At 38.2% G+C, this 26,217-nt stretch overlaps 1 protein-coding gene across 4 annotated transcripts in view; it reads right to left on the bottom strand.

Annotated features, from left to right (window-relative positions):
* FAF1 (Fas associated factor 1) overlaps positions 1 to 26,217 on the bottom strand; it is a 303,972-nt gene that overhangs the window by 73,780 nt on the left and 203,975 nt on the right. For 3 of the 4 annotated variants that reach the window (XM_075935954.1, XM_006126427.4, XM_075935956.1), the window contains 4 exons: positions 25,659 to 25,785; positions 23,912 to 23,975; positions 22,838 to 22,919; positions 7,554 to 7,708 (listed from right to left, as the gene is read on the bottom strand). In XM_075935954.1, the coding sequence (XP_075792069.1) occupies positions 7,554 to 7,708; positions 22,838 to 22,919; positions 23,912 to 23,975; positions 25,659 to 25,785 (428 nt within the window). The remainder of the gene's footprint in view (positions 1 to 7,553; positions 7,709 to 22,837; positions 22,920 to 23,911; positions 23,976 to 25,658; positions 25,786 to 26,217) is intronic. The other variant, XM_075935955.1, reaches the window with a different exon arrangement.

Below are 26,217 nucleotides of genomic sequence, written 5' to 3' on the forward strand. Positions count from 1 at the left end.
TTGACCTGGCTGATTCTAGTGTGTAGCACTGTATTCCTTTAAAGGATATTAAACAAAATGTTGCAAAAAGAACACATAGGTTTGACAAAACTGTATAAAAAGCTTGAGTGTGCACTGAAAATCTTAATGCCTGAAGAACAAGTCCATCTGGTTTGCAAGCCACCTATGCAGAATTTACACTCAATCCCTGGGAAGCAGTCAGAAATCAACGCTCATTGAATCCAGATCACATAGACCCTACACCTGCAGTATATTTGCTGGAGGATCAAATTTGGACAGGAGAGTTAGAATATTATGGTCAACTGGTCTTCACCCAGGCATGCATCATTCAGTAGATTAGTACCAAGGGTCAACAATTGTGAATATGGCTAATTACTTGATGATGGAAATTGCAGGTGAGGACAATCTTCTGTTGAGAAGTGCTTTAGTCAATTAACTCTTTCCTAAGATTCATCAAAGTAAAAAACTATCATTTGAACATTAAGACTAACAAGCACCTGTCAGCACAACTGAGGAGAGTTGGCATTGTCTTGAAATACTGCACCCAAGTGCTTGGGGTTCAAAAGCTAAGAAGCTAACAAGACATTCTAGTTGCTTGTTTTAGGTTTTTGTGCTTGCATTAAGAACTTTTTTATATAGTATGTGTATGTGCTTACGTGCATATAGATTACTGCATTCATTCATGCCCTATACACATACACACACACACACACACACACACACACACACACACACACACACACACACACACAAGCTACATAAAAACAATGTTATTTAGGTTGCAAAGTCAAGCATCTGATAGCTGAGAAATGCCAGATTTACTCTGTCCCTTCTGTCTATCCCATGCACTGCAGGAAACAGAGGTAGATAAAGTATTTTGTAATCAAAGTATTTTGTAAACACCTCATCATAATGAATACATACACTGGGCACAGGTAAGATCATCTATGGAATCTGGCATTTGCTAATTTGTGAGTGCCTGACTTTGCAATCTAAATAATGGACTTTTAATTTAGAGTTTTATATCGCAAGGGTGTTTTTTTAAAGGAAAAAGTTAAAACAAATGTTGTCAGATATAATTTTAACAGTACCCTCATCATATGTCATCAGGAGGGTTTGAACCCTAAACTTTCAGTATAGTGGCACAGACTTGTTGTGTTTTATCTATAGGAATAACAATATCAGACAGCAGCTAGAGAAGGCTGTTATTCCAGAAGGGCAGTGTATAGTCTGGTGATGCCATATGCTAAATTCAGGAGAATCGTTGGGAGTACTCAGGCCTGTGTGTGTCTCTTTCACCCATCTGGCAATTTGAAGAATTCCTGTTCCTTGTGGTGCCACCGGAGTGGGGAGGCGGGCTGCTGTTGCCAGGCACTGGGTCCCTGTGGTGCGGTCAGGACTTTCTCTGGCCATTGCTGACACAATGATACTGACAGGTGTTCCTACAGGAGTGCATGTCACTGCTGTTTTGGCAGTGGCATGGTGCCAGTTCTTCAGGATATTCATAGTCACTTATTGGTGTAAGGAACACAAGTGACAAAGGGAAATGGTCATTTTTAACAGTTTATAACTCAGCCAAACCTGAATGGAATTTAACAGGGCAAATCATGTCACTCCCCCGGGGCTTTGCCTCTACTGAATTTCAAAGGTCTGCAAATAATGGAGGGTGTTAGAGCTTCTCTAAAAGAAAGAAAAGGGGGAGGAAAGGTGATCTTCATAATGGAGAGTGTTAGGGAAGCTAAATACCAGGGCTACCACCAGCTTTTACTACAATAATACATGAGCATTCCCAGCAATGTACAAAAAACACACCTCAAAAAACTTCTTTAATGAAAACACTGAGAATGGCTGAAAAATGCCCAAGTTCAGCTACTATCAAAGTAAGGCTACTTCTCAAATGGATGTGTGTGCTCCACTGCACATGCAACTGGGAGCCCAGACTGGTATCTGAAATACAATGCCCTGACCGACATCTAGTCTCCGTATTCCTATGCCATGATGCAGGAAGGTTGCATCCTCTTTGCTGATTGTCCCATTGAATTGTACCTCGTTGGCAGATCCCCCCCCCCAAGCCATCTAATTCCAAGGATGGCAAGGACATATTCACAGCTTGGTCTTTTATAGTGATTCTCAGTCTGAGCATCCTAGCAGATTCTGCTAGTAGCTAGATGTTGGTGCAGTAAAGAAGTGACATCACTACAGATCACCTGCTCCAGGGCCTGACGTATGATTGGTGCACAGGATTAAGTGAACTGGCTTGGCTTTGGACAGTATAGGTGTAAATTTTGCAAGGCAAGGAAGGGCAGTAGAGGCTGACTCTAGGTTCCTCATTCCAATGGCTGCTAGGACCTAGTATTACTCTTAAGCATTGTCTTGCTGAGGTCAGTTGTACATTGTGTTGTTGTAGCCATGTTGGTCACAACATATTAAAGAGACAAGGTAAGGGAGGTAATATCTTCTTTTGCACCAATCTCTGCTGGCAAGAGAGACAAGCTTTCAAGTTACACTGAGCTCTCTTCAGGTCACACCTCAGCTCACATAGCTCAAAAGCTTGTCTCTTACACCAACAGAAGTTGGTTCAATAAAAGCTATTACTGTTCTCACTTGGATTCAGTGTGATCCTCTGGTATTTTCACATAAGCTGGTGCTTGTATTCACTGACCCCAGTCCTAACGAGTACAGGTTGAACCTCTCTAGTCTCAAATCCTCGGGGCCTGACCAGTTCTGATGGAGAGAATTTTCTGGATCACAGTTTTATTCTGGTTCTTTTATTCCAGTGCTTTTACCGTTAATGAGACATGTTTTAGCCTCATTCAAACTAAACAAAAACAATTCAAACATGCAACCTTTACCTAAAGTGATTGCTCACTATGCTGTCAACTTGGATCACAGACAAGAAGGAGCCTTGAAAGTCAAAATGGAACATCTCGTTTACTGTATTAACTAGAACTGTCCTCCTATTTGACAATATAGCCATCCACATGTAGGTGTAGCTTGAGAACTTTTTAGATATGAAAAAATGCATGTCTTAGAGTCAGACTACCAATTACTGGCATGATATCTTGCGTCACTGAGAGCATTAGTCATCACCAAACACTTGTGCTTACAAACTTAGTTGCTGCTTTTATTCCTATTGAAGTAATTTACAAAGTTCCCAATGAGTCAATAGGGCCAATAAGGTCCAATCCTACATAGAGCTGAGCAGCGCTGGATTGAGGCAATGAAAAGTCTGAGACTCATCCCCACATTAGAGCTAACTGAAAAAAATTCTTAGAAAATGGTGACAAATGTCAACATTTTAAAACTGACTAGGGCTCAAAACAGGCACCTTTTAATCCAGGGGTGAGCAATAATTTTTAATGGGCCACTCCAAGATTTTGGTAAGTGGTCAAGTGCTACACTTCTGCGGAGGAGGTGTGGGGTCTGGGACAGCAGGTGGGGTGCAGGGTCTAGGAGTGGGCAGGCGTGCAGGAGAGGATTCTGGCTTGGAGGAGGAGTGTAGGAGAGGGTGCAGGGTCTGGGAGGGAGTTGTGACCTAGAAGAAGTGGTGAGGGGATACAGAGGGTTTGGGTAGTGGCCTAGGGCAGGTAGTTGGGGAGAAGGGGACAGGTGGGTGGAGTGCCAGAGGCAGTCTCTCACTGGGAGGCACTTACCTAAGCAGCTCCCAGCCAGCAACTCTGCAGGATCCTGAGACAGGCTCCCTTCCTGTGTGCTGTGCAGGCTTCTTCATGTGGCTCCACTCCACCACAGGGAGGGAGGGAAAGAGAGAGGTGCGGAAGGGGAAGTGAGGGAGTGAGAAAGCCTCATTTACTGCCCCTGCCTTCAGCAAAATTTCTCAGCTCCTATTGTCCGGAAAGTGGCCAATGGGAACAGAGGGATTTTGCTAAGGCACGGGGACAGCACACAAAGCTTTCTCCTCCCTGTCCAGACTGCATAACAATTAGCAGCCTGATGTTTAAAGCAGCTGCAGCTTCTATGTAGTACGGGTGTCAGTGGGCTGGATCTGGCAGCTTGGTGGTAGCCGCCTCTTGCCTACCCCTATTTTAAATCTAAACCCTTACTGACACAATTTTCTGATGAGGAATAGACCTCCATACTATGAGATCTGACTAGGGTTCTTTTAAAAAAAAGTAACTATAGAGTTATTAGAGCATTTTTAAAATATTTTGAATTGGAAAGGTCATTGTTGCTAACTAAAGATCGTGGCAACATGCCATCCGTAATAGCTGAGAACACTTATGGTTCTCTCTCTCGCATGCAGGCCCACACACTGTTTTCTTGAGCCCCAGAAGTCACTAGATTGTGAAGCTATCCCATTGATAGAGCTAAATACAATATGCTAGGCTGTTTTGCCTTAGAGTGAAACATTTTGAGATGCTGTGACCATTTGTAACACATGCTCAGTCCTCATAACACAGGCACCTGGCTGTATTGTGACAGGATTATGTCATAGGCCTTCATCCTGTAATGGAACCTGCTAGCACAGATCCTTATGCCCTTTCAGGCTCCCTGTTTACTCCACCAGGACTCTACAGGATTGCCAGTCCATGCTAGTGATCCCAATTGTTAAACACCATGAAAATAACAGAGAACAGAAAATAAGAGTATCTCAGGAGAGGCTGAATAATTTTTTTTATCTAAATGGGGAAAGAAATTATCCTTAGCAAACAGCCACACTCTATGCTACATTACTCAGAGTACAACATAGGGATGTGAACGGTTAACAAGTGAGCATCACCCTTACCAGGTGATGCTTACTGGTTATGGTCAACTGGTGGCCTGGTCCTTGCCAGAGCAGCCTGCCATGCTGAAGGCAGGGGACCCAGCCCACTGTAGCCACACAGTGAGTGGAGGGCTGCTTCAGCCCAACGAGGCTGGAGCAGCCCCCCACCTGCTCCAGTTTAAGCAGTTAACTGGTTAAACATAACACTTAACCAGTTAACTGATTAAACATCCCTAGTACAACAGCGAAAGCTGTCCTTCTACTGCACGGCAGTACTCCTGGTTTGAGATGTTCCACAAAATTGCATTTCATTAATCAAAATTTATAAAATAAATAGACCTGATTGTCCTCTGCATCACACTAGTTTTATACTCATTCAGCTCCACTAACATCAACAGAGTTACTCCTGAATTAAACCGGCATAAGAGAAGTAGGTCCATATTCTTTTTTCCCCTTCTGCCTGAAGTAGAATTGCAGAGATGCACAATAAAATTAGATCAATGTCCACTGTTGTTCATTGAGAAACATTCTGTATATTGTTTATTGTTCTCCAAGTTTATTAGTTAAACAATGGTGCTAACGAGCATTGATTTATTTAGGCCAATGTCAACTGTATACTGTGCACTTTCCAAACAGAAAAAGAGGCATAGTTCCTGCCCCAAGATGTTCATAACCTAAAAAGTAAAATGTGACACTAGACATAAACAATGAATCATACCATTTTGTGTTAAAGTGTCCTATTTACCCCTTTCTCATTTTTAAACTCATTGGTAATATGACCATTTCTTTGTTGTACAATGTTACCAGAAAGCGAAAAACGAAGGCTTAAGAATTCTATCATCCTACGCAATCAATGACTAGATTAATTGAGAATAGCTATAAAGCCTTAAACAAGCCTTTTATTTTGTGTTTTAAAAGTGTCATAAGGAGTTAATAGGACACAGCTGTACAGGCTCTTTCTAACAAGCAGCTTCTGTCGCTTTGGTCACCACAGGTGTCTCTGTAACCTGCAAACTCTTATTACTAGTGTATCAAAGTTGTGCTACTTAATAGACTTCTTTAGTAACACACAACAAAGCAATTACATGGCTGTTGATTGTCAGTCATAAAAACTCCCTCAAACACAGTTTTTCAAAAGAAACTACACTGCAATTTTTTGTCATTGTAAAATAAAAGAAACTAGTGAATTAAATGGAGAACGGAACAATATAACAGCAGGTAGTCAACCGAACTTAGCCACTACAGATGGTTTAGAAATAGTGTTTCCTTTTACAACAAGTTGGGGGATAAAAGAAAAGGAGGAGGCTTCTTACTGCCAATGAATGGCAATACCAAAAGATTTAACCAGGTCTCCAGTCTCTGTATTTGGCCTCATGAAAGACTCTAGATGCTTCATTTTTATCTGTGTTTGGCATTGGTTTTTTCATCATCTTTAACTAAGTGTGATTAATACAATGATGTCATTAAAACAAATAAAAGGAATTAAAAGGATGGAGGGGGAGGGGCGTTTGCAACACTGAAGATATTCAAGGTTAAGTTAATATACCCTGTGAAATAGATCAAAATGGTTTGCTTTTTTTAAGAGAGAAAATTACTGCAGAAGAATATTGCTGTTTTTCCTCTCACACCCTTCACCCAAAAAAACACTAACATGTTTGAGGAATAAGAATGGATAACATCTATATTCAGAAATCCAATTACTACTGAGCCACAGGGCAACAGGAACACAAAACTGGATGATTTCTAATTGTTCAATAATCATTTGAATTAGGTAAGAACAATGAAGTTGCCCTTAAGTGAATGAATTTAACCTCTTTTGTTCACAAAACAGCACATTATTGTTGCATTAACACATCCAAAATAATAATGTTAAGGAACTTCTCGTTGTTTACACGCAAAATAGCATCACAGCAAGTGACAATCATATGTACACTTCAAACATGATGAAATGAAGTCCACGTTAGAAACTCAAACAGGCCTGACTTTAAAACCTTCATCATTTTTACAGACATCATGATCAACAGACCAAATAAACACATCCCAACATCTGAAGGAAGGAATTGTTTTTATATTAAGGTATGAATGGATTGCTGAATGTGTTCAAGAGAATCCGTGGTAGAAGCGAAATACATCAATCAGTTTGTGGTAGAATTAAAGCTATTATCTACCTAGTTGACATGGGCTACAATAGTTCCTTAACATTATTATTTTTGGAAGACACCATTTAACTTACTAATAAATGTTATATTTTCATTGTGACTTTTGATCACTACAAAATATTTTCTACAGGAGAATTGTTTTGTTCAGACTAAATATATGATTTGTTCCCTTTTTGTTTTACAATTAATTTTTAAAACATCGTCTATTTAAGATAATAATTTTTCCAATTGCAGTAACAAAAATAGTTCAGACAGGGCACCCAGGTACTTAAATAATAGAATCACCTCTCGCTGTCAAACAGTTGGTGTGGCTCACCCATTATGGCATCTCAAAACAAAACATAAAAATATGTTTATAGAGCTCTACTGCTTGCTAAGGAAGATGCAAGAAAATAAACTATATCTGCAATGAAATAAACAGTAAACAATTTTCCAAACTATATAACAACAACGGTGAATGATCTTATAATGAGAACAAAGAGCCATATTCACAGTTGGTGTAAACTGGCATAGCTCCACTGACTTCATTGGAGCTAGGCTAACTTAGACTAGAGAACACAGAATGGATTTTTCTTTAATTAAATAGACACCAAGCAACAAAACATTGTTACATAGACATGGCAAGCTCCTTGAAAGAAAAGCAGCTCAGCTCACAACTCAAACTGTATTACCTTGCTCTGTTTGCTTCTTTTGTCATATCCCATGCCCAGGTTATGAAGTTCTGACTCAGATATGAAACAATAGATTCAGCACAAAGCATTTGTGAGCAGAACACATTGGTTAGTACGCTTTCATCATGGTGGAGGTAGATAGCAAGAAGCTTTCTCTGCAAAGACAGGAGAAAATACTGATCAGTGAAAACACCTGTCTAAGAAGTCTTTTTAGTAATTTATAATCGCCACTGTAGGTTTGTGTATTAGTGTGCACATGATGGTCTGTAGTGTGTGACTGACTGTCAACATAAACAAATGCTGTTTATGAAAAGCTGAATTAGAACTTTACAGAACATGTAGTAAGATGGAATGGAAAAATCAAACTCTAATTAAAGTCAAATTGCCCTCCCGCTCCCAAAATCCACTCAAATATTTTTAATCTGAATAATTAACAATCTCTTTCAAAATCCAAGTAAAGGACCAAAAGTGAAAATTTCTACTTATTACCAGAAAGTGATTTGGGATAGATATCCTTAGAGTAGATTAATATTAAAGATATGCACTTTAACCCAAAAATAAAAATAGAATTGAAACTAAAGTACCTGCAGGAAGTGTCCTAAAATGCATACCAAGGAACATTCATCTCATATTTAGTTCTGAGAATAAGCTAACTATTTCTGCTGCACAGTAAAGACAAAAGAGGACTGTATTGAATATTATCACAAACATGCTTGATGTCACAACAAAGTAAACGGTCAACATTCAGCTTACAATGATATTGAATTGTCATCAGCCTGGCACTTACCATAACAGTCAAGTTAGGAAACAATTGTGATTTCCCATTTTACTGAAGTTGAGTATTTTAGAGAGTATGTATTTGCAAAGGAAAGGATCACGTCTCCATCATTCTTCTGAGAGCCCACCAAACAATACCTAAATCTGCATCAAGCATAGACAATAATGCAACTGTGCATCTTCCCCATAATGGAGATATAATGGCAGACTACATGTCAGGAAAGGAAGTAACTGGTGTATCTGTGTATATGTAAGGGAATAATACAGGGGAAAAGATGGAGCAAGGGAAAGAACATACTCTGATATCTGAATAAATCAAAAGCACAGTTTTTAAAAAGCACCACAGAAATGGTCAGGGATCTTGTTTTAAAATACTGCTTAAATATCTAGGCTGAGAAGGCAAGTGACAAGTGCAGCAAATGGTTTTTACATGTAATTTTTGTAAAGGTAATTGAAAATCTATCCATAAGCAGTAACATCTAAAGCGGGATATTGATCTGGTTCTTTGCATTAACATTTCAAGATATGGGGTGCAATTTTGGATCAATTCATTTTTAGAAAAATCATTTTTATAACCTAGAACACTGGCTATGGGTAAAGCTTAGCAATGCCTGTTTAAACAAAAAGAAGAGTACATTTGAACATTAGACTTTGGGAACGGGATTAGTAATATACATTAATGTTTGTCTGATTTAATTTAAATGTTCTTCAGAACCAAATACACATGTGCCAGGAAAGGCCATTAATAAGCCTGACATGCAGAGTTCCATATAAGTGCAGCCAACAGTGTTGACTGAAACTAAACTTGAAAATCCAGGGCACAAATGCACAATATCAAGCAATAAAACAGCATCTCTGTGGTGATATTTAATTTAAAAAGAAGAAAGAGGCAGGGGAAGATCAGGCACTGTCTGTTTTTGAGGATCAACCGTTCTGCATTTCAAAGCATCGATCCCTGCAATATCCAGGTTACTGTGCTAGAATCTCGACTATTATATAGCAGTTGTAAGAGAGGGAGGGCAAAGATGTGTTTACTCAGTGATTAGGGCCTTAGAATAAGCCTCTAGCTCCTAGAGAGACAGCTCACCACTTATTCATTTGGGCCAATTCACAAAGCCTAGAAAGATTAAACATCCATGCTGGGAAGACAAGCGAATGCAGACGGTGAAAAAGAAATAAAAATTCTTTAAAAACTCTTAGATGACTTCATTATTTTTTCCACAAGGAAACTTTAGGAAAGTGTTTAGTTAGAGAAAAACCCACATTGACCTCTCTCTAAACCCTTAATCTTTCCTTTGTGGTGGCACTGCTTTGTGGTAAGCGGATGGCTTTGCTCTCCTCTTTTCACTGGGAGCTGATAAAAAAAGGCTCTTGAGAAACACTTTTAGTTCCAAAGAAACAACCCCATGAAACTGTTAAATATTAGATTCCATCCAACTGAATGTTCCAAAATATGTACAGTTTTAAGATTAGGGCCAAATTTTAGTAAACAAGACACACACACACACACACACACACACACACACACACACACCCCCACCCCCCCACCCCCCCAGATGTCTAAATCTGAATTCTCTTTTTTGTGGTTTAATCGTCATTTGCGTCCACATATCAGGTAGCTCCATGGTTAGGCTATCATTTGTAACTGCAGTTGATTGCACCTATAAAAACACAGCCTCAAAAGCTTGCAGGCCACATTATGATTAACCATTAGGATAACAGTAAACAGAGGCAGTGGGAAGATAATTTAAATGATGCAAAATACATTTTAAAAAACCTCAAAAGCAGTCATCTCCTGAGCATCCTTTGCTAGGAAAATGTATGCTGCTTTGATATTTTTTTACAATGAATGTTTTGGTTTTTCTAACATGCTAGGGCTGGGATTCCCAAAAATGCCCAAGGACCTGATTTTTAAAGATTGATTGCAATGGGAGGTAGGTGCGTAAATGCTTGTGAAAATTGCTCTCTGCATCTTTAAGTGCCCAAATGCCCTTAAAAATCTGGCCCTAAGATGACTAAGAAGCATAAGTCTAATTGAAAATTAACAGCTCTAAGCGACTAAAGAACTTTTGGGGAAAAAAAATCAGACACCTAGACAGTATATAGTTGCACCAGGGACTTTATCTGGATAAGAAGTTTTCTGACACTTCCATTCCTATACCAGGTACTGAAGAAGATAAGAAGGGACAAAGTCCACATTATGTTAATATTCCAAGAGGGCCTCAGGGATGGATCCTTTACCAGTGACACACTAGGGCTCCCATTAACAGACTTCTTGTGCAAAAGCCCAGTCCACTTCACCAGTTTACTAGTCTTGACCCTCAAGGACTCAAGAACACTTATACACTCCTGCAGCACTTGAGAAAAAATGCATTTCTTTTGCATACATATAGAAGGAATGAGGGAATCCTGATCATTGATGGTTTAGGTAGAAACAAACAAACAAGCAGATCTTAAAAAATGTTGAAAAAATGGACTGCACAAAGAACTGGTATGAGGGATATGGTGCCCTTCACCTGTAAGTCCAGCCTAGTTCTGGTTTTGCTTGATACACATCCACAACTCAGAAACAAAGATCTTAATTAGCATTCTTCTTGACAGCCTCAGAGTCCAAAGACCAAATACACATGGAGAGCAGTCCACCAAATCAAGAGGTAGGTCTCAATTCAGACACCTTACCAGGGCAGAATACTGTAAAGTCATCTGAAACCCTATTTTTGAAATCTGTTTTGAGGCCAAACAGGTGGCTTCAATCTCTAGACCAGCCAATCTAGAACTACTCTGGCCATGAAAAAGGCAGCATTTGCCATAATTTACAATGCTGATGTATCTGAGATATCAGTTTCTCCTTATTTTTAGAAAAGGCCTTCCCAATTTGTTAGACATCGAACTAATCACAGGATTAAATCTGCTAGGAAGAAGTAGATTCAGAAGATGAGGACGGGGATTCTTACCAATGAGAGAACCATGTGCAGGATACTGGCTAACAAGCTCAACAAGCAAAAGAGCATGAAATTAATATAACTAGCCCAGTGTTCTACTTGACAGCTGTGAAACTAATCAGTTTTGCTTGTTTTTTCTAGTGCTGCCTGGCAAAGGTATGAGCATAGCAGAAACACCAATTCTACCTAAAGGCTCAAAGCACTGCATAGGTTCACACCTGGAAAATTAACTTTACAACCTGCTTATGCCTTCGAGGACCATAGTCACCTTCTTAACTACAGCATCACACTGGGACCTCATGTCTAGTTGGTTTTCTACTAAACCTCTAAGTCTTTTTCAGTGCCAATGCATTAGAGAGTACCCTCTCCCATCTTGAAAGCGCGATCTACATTTTTGTTGCTAAATGTATGACCTTGCAATTGGCTCCATTAAAAATAAACATTGCTCAAAATTGCCCACCTTACCAAGTGATCCTGGCCTGTGTAACTGATGCATCTCCATTTTTTATTTACCATTCCCCAAATTTTTGTGCCATCTGCACATTTTACCAGCAATTACTTTATAGTTTCTTCCGGATCACTGAAAAATATAAACAGCATTTGGCCAAGGACAATCCATGTGGTAGCCCACTAGTAATGCTTCTATAAAATGATTCCTCATTTACAATTTTCTAAATTTTATTAGCTTTTAATCTATTTAATGTGGGCTACATTGATTTTGCCCAGTGCTGGTTTTTCCTAAATCAGAATGTCATGAAAGATGAAGTCAAATGTCTTACAAGTTTAGTATAAGACTTCAAAAATAGTAATAAAAATGGATATTCCTCTGAATATATAAAAATTCAAGCATGGAAAGGGTGAAATTCTTGCATCAACCCTATGCATTCCAAAAATCATGCTTCAGGTTCCAAAATAATGTGATTGCATTAGCAATTTTTAAAATAAATGTTGGGAACTTTTTATTTGCCTGAAGGTGTTGGAGCCTTTAAAGGCCACATCTTGAAGCACTAACCACAACTTTCCATCTAAAAATAAATTAAGTCAACTAAGCTTCTAATCTAACAACGTGAATCTAGGTGCTGGAGCGTTAAGAAAAATACCCATAACCGCAAGAGCAGTGATAAAATTTTGAGAGTTGGTCACACTAGTGACCTGAAATTTTGCTTTCTGCATCTCACATTCACCTGTTCAGGATAATGATGGAAGCAAAAATGCTTACTCGGTAGCATCTAGTAAATACACAATTGTTCTTTCAAACAGGTAGAAGGGTTCCGAATCAAGATCTTCCATTTTCCTGATTTTAACTGAACAAAGGGACACGTTTCCCATTCTTTAATTCTTTCAAATGAACAACCTGATCTATCTATCTAAGGTAGCCTTAGAGACTTTAAACCCACTTAAGTCTACTTGAGCACAAACAGATATTCTCTCATCATCTTTATCTCCAGAGCAGAATTTAAGCCCTCTTTGGTATCCACATGGCAGATATTAGAGTTGATTCCATTTTGATGACAGATTAAGGGCAAAGCTCAAACCTATTTCCAGTGAAACTATGAGTTCATCCCTTGGCAGAAAGAAGACACAGAGGAAACTGTATGTGTCTGTTTTACATACATGATGGAGAAAAAGCTAAGGATTGTGCATTCCACCATATAACACACCATCAGAAGTGTTAGACTAAAATAAACCTGCTCAGGAAGAGGACACACACACACACAAAGGACGAAAGAACAAGAAAGCTAACCAGGTTTGGTTCCCCTTAGGGAATCAGGCATAAATGTTCTCCATGGATACACAGATTTTAAGGCCCAAAGATGCTGCTGTGATTATCTAGTCTAATCTCCTGCACATCACAGGTCATAGGACTTCTCTAAAATAATTCCTGTTTGACCTATAAGCACAACTGTTAAGAAAAAAACCGCCTAATTTTGATAAAAGAATTTCCAGAGATGGAAAGCCCAGCCTCACCCTTGGTAAGATGTTCCAATAACTAATCACCTTATTTAAAGTCTGAATTTGCATAGCTTCATCTTCCAGCCTTTTGATCTTGCGTGGATTAGACTGAAGAGTCCTCTATTATCAAATTGCCATTCCCCATGTAGGCACAGAGGGTATGTCTAGACTACATGGCTTTGGCGACAGAGCCATGCAGATTAGTTTATTAGACATACCCAAATGAAGTGGCGATTTAAATAATCGCCGCTTCATTTAAATTAAAATGGCTGCCGCACTGAGCCGATCAGCTGTTTGTTGGCTCGGCGCGCTACTCTGGTCACTCCGCGGTCGACATCAAAGGCATTTGTTGACCACCCCGGTAAACCTCATCCCACAAGTCCAAACAGACCCTTACAGATTGAGATCAAGTCACCACTTAACTTTCTCTTTGCCAAGGTAGATGGATTGAGCTCCTTGAGTCTTTTACTATAAAGCATCATCCTTCAATCATTTTTATGGCTCTTCTATAAACCCTCTGGAATTTATCAACATTTTTATTGAATTGTAGACACCAGAACTAGACAGACTTCCAACAGCAGTCTTAGTGCCAAAACACACAGGTAAGGACCAGAGGGAAATTTATAACCTGTGGTTCTTCTCAGAACACTATCAGCCATTACTTAATCCTTAATCATTGTCAGAGCTTAATCAGTTGTATTTACAATGTTTGTTGTATATGTAGTTTCAGCACAGTGCTCACATACCACGGTGGTAGAGGCCAAACAATTCAAATCAGATCACACTGATCACCTGTATATCATCTCTACTACAAAAATTCCAAGTTTTGGATTAGAGAATGCTTTCTGTAGAAGAAACCTGTGTGTTCACACTATGGCAGATAGGGAAACTGAAAGAGGGTGGAATTCCAAATTCTATAAAGCTTCCAGAGCTGACTTAGAATTTGACAAGTGGCTTAACACAGTCAAAAGTTTATTAGTAGAGCATGATGTGATGAGGCTCATTTATATACCACCTGTCATCCTGAAAAATACTAAATCACTTCATAAAAACACGCTTCTTCCATAGATCAATCACAGCAACTGTTGACGATTGCAAAAGAATGGCAACAACACTTGAGAACTGGAAATGAAGAGCAATGTCCACTTGAAGACAGAGGGAAAACATTTAACAGATTCCCAGGCCAGAGAGGATTATTATGATAATCTAATCTGACTTCCTGTATAAGACAGGCCATAGAACATCCCCAAAATAATTTGTAGAGAAGCTCTTTTAGTACAACATCTAATTTTGATTTAAACCTAAGAGCTCAACATATCTGAGCTGCTTGAAAAAGGTAATCATTAAGTAATCAAATTTAACATTTTTGTGGGTAGGAAAATATCAAAGTAGCAATTTATTTCAGAAAGGAGCACGACACAAAAATGAGGAAGCTAGTCAGAAATTACAAGGAACAGTCACAAGAATGAAATGCCTGCAAGCTATATGGAAATTATTAAATACCATAATAGAGGTTCAAATTATACATCTACTCCAAACAGAAAAGAATAAAGAGGACAAAAATGGCAGCAAGGCTAAACAACAGAGTAAGAGGTATTTAGGGGCAAAACGACATTCTTTAAAATTTGGAAATCAAATCATACTAAGGGAAATAGAAAGGTGCTAACTCTTGCAAGCCAAATGTGAAAGTTTAATTAAGAAGGCCAAAAAAAGAATGTGAAGAGCAATTAACCAAGGATGCAAAAACTAACAGCAATTTTTAAAAAAAAGACTTCAGAAACAGAAAGCCTGACAAATAACCCACGGGGGCACTGGATGACCGAGGTGCTAAAGGAGCTCCCAAGGAAGTTAAGATGGAGAGGCTAAATGAGCTCTTTGCATTGTTCCTCACTGCAGAGGATGTAAGGAAGATTCCTCCTCCTGAGCCATTTTTTAGGTAAAAGATCTGAGAAATTGTCCCAGACTGAGGTGTCATTAGAGGTGGTTTTGGAACAAATGAATGAACTAAATAATAGTCACCCACCAGGGCGAGATGGTGTTCACCCAAGAGTTCTGAAGGAACTCAAATTTGATATTTTAGAAGTAACAACTGTGTTACGTAGCCTCTCCTTTAAATCAGGACATGTACCTGGTGACAGGAGGATACAAAGTGACCCCAATTTTTAAAACAGACTCCAAGAAGCAATCCTGGCAACTACAGGTTAAGTTTAACTTCAGGACTGGGAAAATTTCTTTAAACTACATTAAAGAACAGAATTATCAGACACATAGAAGACATGATTTGTTGAGGAAAAGAAAACTCAGCTTTTGTCAAGGGAAATTATGCCTCACCACTTTATTCAAATTTTTTGAGGTCAACAAATGTGGACAAGGTGATCCAGGAGATATAACGTACTTGGACTTTCAGAACTCCTTTGATAAGTTCCATTACCACAGGCTCTTAAACAAAGTAAGCAGTTATGGGATAAGAGGGAAGGTCCTCTCATGGACCAGATTCAAGACAGGAAACAAAGGGATGGAATCAATGGGTCGAATTTCAGAATGGAGTGTGGTAAATAATGGTATTTTCTAGGGATCTGCACTGGGACCAATGCTCATAAGAGATCTGGAAAAAGGGGTAAACATTGAGATGGAAAAGTTTGTATACAAAATTAGTCCAGATAGTTAAATCCAAAGCTGACTGTGAAGAGCTACACAGGGGTGTCAGCAAACTGGGTAACTGAACAACAAAATGGCAGATAAAATTCTGTGTTGAGAAATGCAAAGTTATGTACATTGGAAAAACATACTCCCAACTTTACGTACAAAGTAATTGTTTACCAGTTAAGAAATTGATCTTGGAGTCATTGTGAATATTTCTCTGAAAACATCTGCTGTATGTGCAGCAGTAGTCAAAAAAGTTGAATAGAAGGTTAGACTATTAGGAAAGGGATAGATAAAAAGACAGTAAATGACGCAATATAAACCCATGATATACTCACACTTGAATACTATATGCAGTTCTGGTCACCACATTTAATATGTGCTATGTTAATTGTATATCTTTCTGGTTTATTTAATCAATATGTCATGTAACATAAATAGAGATAAACATAGTAATAGTTATTCAAGTGGCAATCTGACAAGGATAAATTTTTTGCACAATGAGCCATCAGATTTTTATTTGTCTGGATTTATACAAAAAGTAAAAAGGAGATACCTAGACCAACCCAAGTTACATTAATGAAACAAATGAAATTGTTGCTGACAGTCAACAGAACTGAAATGTAGACTATAATTTTGTAGGTAGTCAGTACTGTGGCTCACAAAACAGAAGACATCTCTCCAGTTAAATAGTGCCCTTGAGCATCATATTGGAGCAAAACCAAAATATTCAATCAGAAGGAAGACTGTTGGTGGATCAACAGCACATTTCATGCAGCATTCAGGATTTTAGTCTACATACAATATACAAACTACATACACAGAAATTGGCACTTCAGATGAGATCACAGCTCTAGATGACATGATTAGAAAAACAGTTTTTGTGGAGAATGAGAATATAGCCCTTTTAGTCAGCAAACTCTCTAATAAGGCTCAGATATCTTGGGGTTTTTTATATCACAACACTTGCTCCCTTAAATACGTTCTCTTCGAAAAAAAAGTTTTTCAAAACTTTTTGTTAGTACTCTTACAGTTATTGTTCCTAAAATATTACAAGGACTTCTCCTCTTTCTCGTGGATGACTTTGGAACCCAAATCAGCTCTGCTGTGTAAAACGTTCATTTTTACAGTCGAGGCTCTGAAATCTGAAAATCTCTTCAATGGATTGTTTTCGACCTATAGTAATTTCAAGATAATTTTTACTACTCTCAGAATTGCCCAGGGTGCTTTCCAGATCCTTCAAAAGACGTGGCTTTCTGCTAGCAAAAAAGAACTGAAGAGGGAAAGCATGATACCTAGCCAATAGTTTACAGGCTCCTTCTTGCATCTTGGGTGTTCTACAGATTCCAGCCCAATAGTACCTCAAGCAAGCAGTGCCACTTAAAGACAGAGCATCAGTCTAAACTTTGATGAGTATAGTCTACCTCACAAACCAAGGTGATATTACAAAGGCCAAAAATTACAGGCCTGATTTTCAAAAATGCTAAGCAGCTACAGCTCTCATGACTTCAGACAGTGGTGTTGGTGCTTGACACTGCTGAATAGCAGCCCAATATAACAAGTCACACTGGAGACAGACTCTGGGCAATTTAACCAAATCCTGGGCTGACAAGACAGATGGCGCTATTTTCTGAGTGCTGTAATAGCTTTCCAGTTGCCTTAGAACTACTGTACATATAACCCTTCCTAAAATAAGGACTAGTTTCCTTCAGCAGCAGCAGGATGGTGTTCGTTTTTGAAAGGTGACAGGTATGGACTTGAGGTTCTGAACAGTAAGCAGAAGGAATAAAGGTTTGATTTCCTATCTTTTCTGCTGCCTAAGTCACAGCAGCAGGTGGGTTACAACAGCAGTTGGTTCATATGCACAGAACTGACACCTTAAGACTCCATCACTTCTCCTCTCCCTGCACATCAAATTACAACTCAACAAAACTAATGTATGCTTCACATAATACAATATATATGGAGAGAGAATCTTATCTCACAAGAAAGGCTAATAATATAATAGTTTTTTTTAAGTTGAGATGAAGAACCTCAAGAAATATGTTTCTTTTGAAATACAAGGGAGAAAACAAAGACTATACTTCAGCTCGAAATGTAGAGCAAATAAACTCAGTTTTAGAATCAAACAAAAGAAAAGAGACAAGGTTTACAAATATATAGGAATGACAAGATTTACATATCTATAAGAATAAAATACATTCACACACACACACACACACACACGCACACACACACACACACACACGCACACACACACGCACCCCAAACAGCACAAACAGACAAAATTCACCACAATTATATAAAATAGCATGACAAAAGAAATGGTTTAAGTTTGAATGGATGTTACATGTAACTCTTTAGCTGATCTTGGTTAGGGCTGGCATGTTGTCTATATATGCAATTTCCATTACTGTAAATCATATCAATAATGAAACACCAAGTTATAAAACACATGGACAAACATAATACAGTGGGAAGACTTCTGCAAAGAAATATTCTTCTGCTCCAATGTATTACAATTCTTTCAGCAAATCAGAGTGATGGTGGATGAAAAACAGCAAAAAGCCTTAAATTAAGTCAAATTATAGGAGCCTATTATGGAAATTAAGTACCCACATGTAAGGTCAAAGTTCTGCCATAGGTCAAAAAAGGTCTAAGTGAGAAATCAAAATGCAGATGTAAATGGTCAATTGTCAGGATGCAGCAAGTGTGCAATGCAGGGGGCCACTAAGGATCTTCAGTAAGAGTGATATTTAATAGAAGAATTAGAAGTGGATGGACAGAAATTGAGAGACACAAGAGGTGATCTGACAGGGTATATAAAATTACTGCTATTGAGAAGGTAAATTAGATGATCTCTTACCCTCTCTCAAGATAAGAGACACAGGAATCACCCATGGAAATTGAAAAGCAAGCAACCATGGATTAAAGGAAATACTTGAGTTTTTAATTATTCAAGCAAATAACTTACTGGAAGGCAAAGAGAGAGAGAGAGAGAGAGAGAATGTGACACCTAAATAACAGAACCACCCAGAGCTACTCATTAGATACTATCAACATTATAAGGAATGGATTACATTATCAAGCATGAAGGTCAACTACTAACTTCCTGAAACTGGGAATCAACTTCTACATAAGTATGTTATTACAAATTTGTCCATGATGGTTATTTTTTAACACTTTCTCTGTGGCAGCTTGTCTAGCTATTCCTATGTATCTACATAGTACCTATTTAAAACTACAATATGTAGGGCCACAAACTGAAACTGGTACCACAGAGCACTGTTTCTCAAACTGTGCTCTGCGGAGCCCCAGGGCTCCGCAAGACATCTCCAGGGGCTCTGCGAGGTTGACAAACTGGAAAGCCTTCAAAAGCATAATTGAGAATTGCCTCGAACTGACACAATTAACATACATCGCTGGGGCTCCGCATATATTTTTACCCATGTAAAGGGCTCCGGAGCCCAAAAAGTTTGAGAACCGCTGCCATAGAGTCTCAGAGGGTTAGCTGGGTTAGTCTGTAACTTTAAAAAAATGAGTAGTTCTGTAGCAGCTTAGAGAAGCTCATGGTACCGTAGAGTATTCCGTCACTGGGTTGGAATAAACTAAAGAAATGTTTCACACCACTAGATTTCTTTTTTGTTTATTTGAACAAACCCATGTCTGCCTTCCTCACTCCTATCACACTCAGAGTAACTGATGTACGAAATGTCTTTCTTTTGTACTGAATATGAAATAAGCTTCTTGTGAACTCATAACAGAATGTACAGCTAGATTTAAAAAGCTCTTTCAGGACATAAGTTGTGAATTGGGAGACAGCTAGCTGTACATTCGGTAGGTTGCTAGTGAGTACAAAGGACTAGCTGATGCAGTCGCTTTCATGGCATTTTTAGGGAAGATCATGGACCATATTCGGACTCAAAACTCTCTGAGCAGATCTATACAGAGGATATAAATCAAGGCAGAAGTTGTGCCTATTTCTCCCCTTCACAGCTAGATTTTTCTCTGTCTCTGTCACATCAGAGATTGCTTTAAAAGTAAACACAATATTAGATATCTAAAGTTTCAAAGTCATGAAGCCAAGGTGAATATGCTAGTCAAAAATGAGACATGGTTAGCCATATTAAAATTAAAAAAGAAGCCATTACCAACGTTAGTTAATTTTTGAAATAAAATATCAAATGTTTCTGACACATGTAAGTGAAAGAGTTAGAGAAAAGGCTCTATTAAAATATCTATTTTTATGACAAAATGTTTAAACAACTATATTAAAAAGTATCTCAAAGTAACTACAAATTGATTTTGGTAAAATCCTTTAATAAAATCATTGCTCAAATATTTCTGCCACAAGGCTACATATTTATATAAACAAATTTTTCCAGAAAAACCCAACAATATAAAGGGAAATAAAGATATTAATGGCCATCTCACTGAAACTGGACTCTACAGTGCTGTAGATAGCAAATTCCTCAAGAAAAAGGCTAAGATCTATAAGCACTCTCACCGCCAAGTGCTCTCAAATTAAATCAGTTTGAAGCAGTTTTCATTAAGATGGATTGAATGTGGCATCGTGAGAAACACTCTATCAAATGTAGTGTTTTACTTAGTGATTAACTATATACCAGTTGATGAAGCTCCCCAAATCCTTCATAATCCCACCACTCCAATAAACATTTAATGAGTATATAAGTTCAAAAAGCCTAGCAGAGGATTTAAACCTTCAATCTTGTTTTTATTTACTCTTGGAACTCAATTTCTCACTTCAAGTGAAGAATGCTGCTGCTTGAAGCTCATCTGTTGCCCTGATAAAATTACATGCCCTTCCCGGTATAAATTAGAACATGGGATATTTATCTTGTAGTTTCTTAAATGTTTCCTTAATTAAAACATCATATTTTCAGTCACTTTATAAAACCTAATAATTATAAAAAACAGAATAGTGTCTACTTTTTTCTTTTTGAGTTCTTGTAATATTGAAAAGATTTTTATAGTAACAAAGGGCACAAAAATATCAAACTTTATTTCATAAGCATCTTTAAAATACAAAACATTGCAATGTGATATAAATTAATGTAGCAAGTTACTATAAGAATTTAACTATAAAAAGGAATCAATATTTCAGGCTTTTTTTTTTTTTGCGCAAAAATTCAGCCACTCCTTACAAATAAAATTCTAAAATAAATGTACTAAAAATAATAAACTGCTAAATATATCCTGTTAAGGATCCGGTCTGAACTTACTTGAAAAATACTGGAAATATACTATGTCTATATCCTGTATGTTAGTAGAGTATGAAAAGTGTTTTGAAGATGAACATTCAGTTTGGAGGTATAAAATATTTTTGAGAGCTACTAAAATGTCCTTTGTTGTTATAATGATATGCCTGTAATCACTTCAGATAAGATGTCAAAAGCGAACTCTATAAATCAAACATCTTTTGACATGGATTCACTTGCTTTATTGACATCATGCTTTGGCATCCACCACTCCTAGAAGTCACAATCAATTCTTATTTTGCTACTGAAATGTTCTTGAGCAATCTATGCCCTGTCAACCATGTAAGTTCACAAAACTAGGTTCCAAATTTAGCAGGTACTCTGCAAGAAACTTGCTGAGGTGTGCAAACATGTCAGATAAATGTTGGCTTAGACCTTAGAGCAAGTAGTGGAGATTGTGTTACAAGGAACACTTATAGGCCATTTCAATACAAGTAATTTAAGAGAGACAAACACACTTCATTTGCACATTTCTTTTAGGACCCATATCAAGACAGCTAAAGTACTAATTAAAGCTGCTTAAGCGTTTTATTTGTGTTTTAGTCTTTATCTAGCTGTTGACTATTACAGAGGAATAAGTACATACCCTTTCAGATCCAAGACACCAGGCCTTACTTCAAATATTATCTTACTTATTTTATGGAAATACAACTTTTACAAGTGGATGTGGACCATCAGAACTCTGAGGTGCCCATCTAGCCAAATAGAAACTTTACATTCCAAACTAGAGTACTATTCCATAATTAACTGAATGACATATCGACACAAAAGGGGAGTATACTCTCTGCTCCAATGGCCTTGCAATCAAATTAGTAAATTTACAGTTTTATCAGCTATTATTTAAAAGAGGTCCAAATATAGAACTTTGTCAATGTCAGCCTCAAGGCTCCCAACTAGTGATATCTAGTGACAGGAGACCAACACTTACAGAAAAAAGTCATTAGTAGCTCAGATGACTGCCAGAACTTTGGCCAAGGCCAATGGAGCCTCAGATTGGTTATGTAACCACGGACAGTTCAGCACAGAACAGATTAGTTGGCAAGTTGATGTTATCCCCCTCATTCCAATAACAAGCAGGGTGAACATTTCAGTCACATAAAGGTATGAACCTGCTTACTACTGGCTGAACCTCTCTAGGCTGGCACACTCTGGTCCAGCACCATCCGTGGTCTGACATGATTTTAGTTAGCCAGATGTCATGGGTGTGGCCAGGGCTGTAACAAGGGCAAGGCAAGTGAGGCACTTGCCTCGGGTGCATAGCTGAGGGGGCGCAGAAAAGACAGCTACTGCATTCCACCCATGTCGAGGATGGTCTTGCCTCAGGTGACAAATTAGCTAGTTACGACTCTGGGTGTGGCTAGGTTTCCCGTGGTCCCATAAAGATTGTTTACACTCTTGGCTTTCAGTGTTTTGTGCTGTTACTTAGCTCTAATTTACCCCTAAATGTCTTCTAAGAGCCCAGTAGGCAGTGGAAGCATTGGCAATACTGCTAGACAATATTGACTTCCCATGGTTAGGCAAATTCTCTGGTTCAGCAGCAGGCAGATCCCAGAGGTGCCCAACTAGAGAGGTTCAACCCTACAGTAATGTAGAAAAAGTCATAACTTTTTGGCATGGTGTGAAATATAATACTCATCTCTTTTAATAATGTTATACTATTTATAGTAAAATAAAAGTAACACACACTTACATCTCTGGCTTTCCCATAGAAGGCTTCTTGAAAAGCAGCCTCTAGTGATCCAATAAAATAAACAGGATGGCAGTCACCATATCTATTTGAAAATCACAAATATTCATTTAATTAAAAAAAATGTAATTTTTTTCAGTCAATCTCAGTTCTGTTTAAATTCCTTTTAAATACACACATTGGCCAAACTCTTTAATGTCTTCTCTACCCTCTGACGTTTTTGTGAGGCATTGCTGAACTTCTCTATCATAACTGCCTGCTCTCACAAACTACTAGATTTTGAAGTTAATGTGTAATTGTAAAGTACAATTTCTCAATCATAGTTCTATTTCTCCTCACTCTTATATTCTTATTGGTTAATTGTGAGTTATTCTTATTTAATAACATATTAGTAATGTCCAAAACATATGGACAGCTTTTCATCCCATAGGAGAGACAACTGCTTTATAAAAATTAAAATGGTATGCAAACTATATACCAGGTTAATTTTATTGGCTACCAAAAGGTGACACGTTATGAAATAAAGCAATTGTTTAACAGTGAACTGTTTCAAGTATACTGCATATAAATGCTCAAAAGCAGCTGTTTTACATGTTTAACTAATGATTTTTATTATTCTGCTACTCATTCTTAAAACTATTATGGCACTTACGCATATTATTTTCTAGTAATCATCAGCTTTACAGTTAGAAAAAGCTCATTTATATTAAATTAAATTAACAGTACTACTGTTTACTGTCTGTATTTTAACTGTCCCTCTAGTCCCGTGGTATCCAACCAGTTCTGAAGCAGTAGCCATTATGGTGGCTATTGCTATAGCGAACTAGCCACATTGTTCAAGCCAGCAATTGGCTTCTCAGACAGACTCCACAGTTTTAACTCACACTCAATAGACCTTGCTCCACAAGTGGTCTCACCCAAGTTAATGTAAGTGAAGCAGAATCTAGCCTTAAAAGCTTGTACCAGTTAAAATAAACGTAAATATTTCCTTACTTTTACTTGAATTGCCTGCTAAATTGTAGTTTCAATGTGGTACAAATCACTATCTTTCTTACACAGTTAATAGCCTAAGTTTACCTCGAGGAAAATTCTGCCGTAAATTGTAATAAGGCATCGCCTTCGTTTTCAGCATTTTCAGGCACTTAAAAAAACAAGTAAAAATATATATTGATGTTATCTGGAAGAAACAGTTTTTAATAACCACACCACAATATTCATTTTTTGCTTCCTTAATTTTTCATACATTTACAACTTTCTCAGTGTCCATAGGGGATGTACATAAATTCCACCAACAGTTGCTGATATAACCTTTCGGGCAAACATGGATTTTCCAGACACTTCCATGAACATACCCAGGGCCATTCTAAATAGTGAAGCCCAGGAAAAAAAGTCCCTGGTGGTCAGAAAGGTGGGCTGGCGGGGGAGGGGGGAAAGGAAGGAGGCCCATGCTGGATGGAATCCACCACCTTGAGCTCCTCCTGATCCTCCCAAACAGTCCCTCCCTCGCCCCCACCACAAGCTGCCTGCACACCACCCCAAACACACATCCCCAAACCACTGCCATGAGTCCTGCACCACCCACAGCGCCAGCCCCCTGCCCTGAAGGGTCCTGGCAATGCTGGGTAAGTCTGCTAGTACTAACATATAAGAATAAAGAAGCCTACTTTGGAGAGCTGAGAAACCATTTTGTTGGTGAGAAATTATTAGTCTGTGAATAATCTTAAAATAAATTTCAGCACTATGACTTAGCGACATTAATTAGACAAAAAAAGGAGACCCGAAGGTAAGTCTATATTGAGATAAAAGACCCGTGGTAGAGGCCAGGTCAACTGACTTGGGCTCATGAGGCTCAATCTGCCTGGCTATACAATTGCAGTGCAGATGTTCATGCTCAAATTGGAGATGAGGTACCAAGATCCCATGATGAGGGAAGGTCTCAGAGCCTGGGCTCAAGACCAAGCCTGAATATCTACACTGCAATTTTATAGCACCACAGCCAAAGCCCAAGTTAGCAGATCCGGGATTTGAGAGTCAGAGCTGTCGGGGTTTTTTATTGCAGTGCAGAAATACCCCAAAGACAAGAACACTTGTAGAGATGTATATAAAATGAATGGCATAGATAAAGCAACTAGGTGCTCCTACTTACCCTGATACGAGAGCAAAGAATCACCTAATGAAATTAAAAGGCTAACACTGATCAAGGAAATATTTTATGCAACAAAAAACACATGGGAACTTATTGTCACTAGATATTGACATTGAAAGCTTAATAGATTTTTTTTTTTAAATGGTCAGTTACATAGCTAATAGCAAATTTCACAGTTACATTAAAAAGGCATTTATGAATGAGTTAAACTGGCATGCTTCACGCACAGGCTAAGTACGTAGGGATGCGAATAAATTTCCTTATGGGAAGATGATCCCATAGTTGCCCATTATCAGGTTTTTTTCTGAAGCATCCAGTAGTAATTTGTGTCAAAGAAAGCAACCCTAAACTGAATTGGTATAGCAATTAATGTTCCCACTGTGGGCTTTTTTTCAACATCTACTAGAGACTGTACCCAGAAAGCATTCGTTCTAAGCTGGATCTTTTTGCCACTCCTCAGTTCTCTCCCCTTCCTTTCATGTGAAAGTGGCACTAAGCAATGCAAAACTTAACAAAATAGACACAGAAATATGGCGTGCCTTCTTCTAGAAAATAATCAGTGGGATCTACAGGGAAATTAAGGATATTTACTTGCCTATTACTGTTTAAATCCTTCCATTCTCGTCACTTTCATTACAGTGTTGTATAGTGAACAGTAGGTTAACTTTCAATACTTACTCATTGGAGATTTCCTCAAGGCAGATGATGCCATACCAAACATCTCTCCATCATCAACTCCAAATTCTGTAGCATCTTCAAAATCATCTCCATCGCTGTCACTCACCATATGAACATCAGTGCACTGCTATTAAAAGAAAGCTTCTGTTACACAGTTAAGTCACCGTTAGTGAAACACATTTATATAATGCAAAAATAAACAAGTATATACTGAAAATGCCTTTCTTTATATGAAAATGTGTGCTTGCACACAGTACTTCAAATTAAAATATTTTGTTGCTCTCTGTGATTCACACTCTGATGTCTGTGCTACAACACTGTCTAGACAATTTTAGTGGGAAACAGTCTGCAAAAGTCTTGGGATGGGACCTAATCTAACCCTATTCCCACTATCTCAAAATCCAGGGACTCTTGGTCCTCTTCTGGCCCAGCAAGCTAACTCTATACATTTCCATATGTAGGTAGACACACAAGACAGTTGCACCAAGAATACAGGTTCCCATCCAGCCAGCTGTGCCTTCACTAGCTGCCTTCAATGGACAACTCTTCTGGATTCTGC

The sequence above is a fragment of the Pelodiscus sinensis genome, chromosome 9 (genome assembly GCF_049634645.1).
Source record: "Pelodiscus sinensis isolate JC-2024 chromosome 9, ASM4963464v1, whole genome shotgun sequence".
NCBI lineage: Eukaryota > Metazoa > Chordata > Testudines > Trionychidae > Pelodiscus > Pelodiscus sinensis.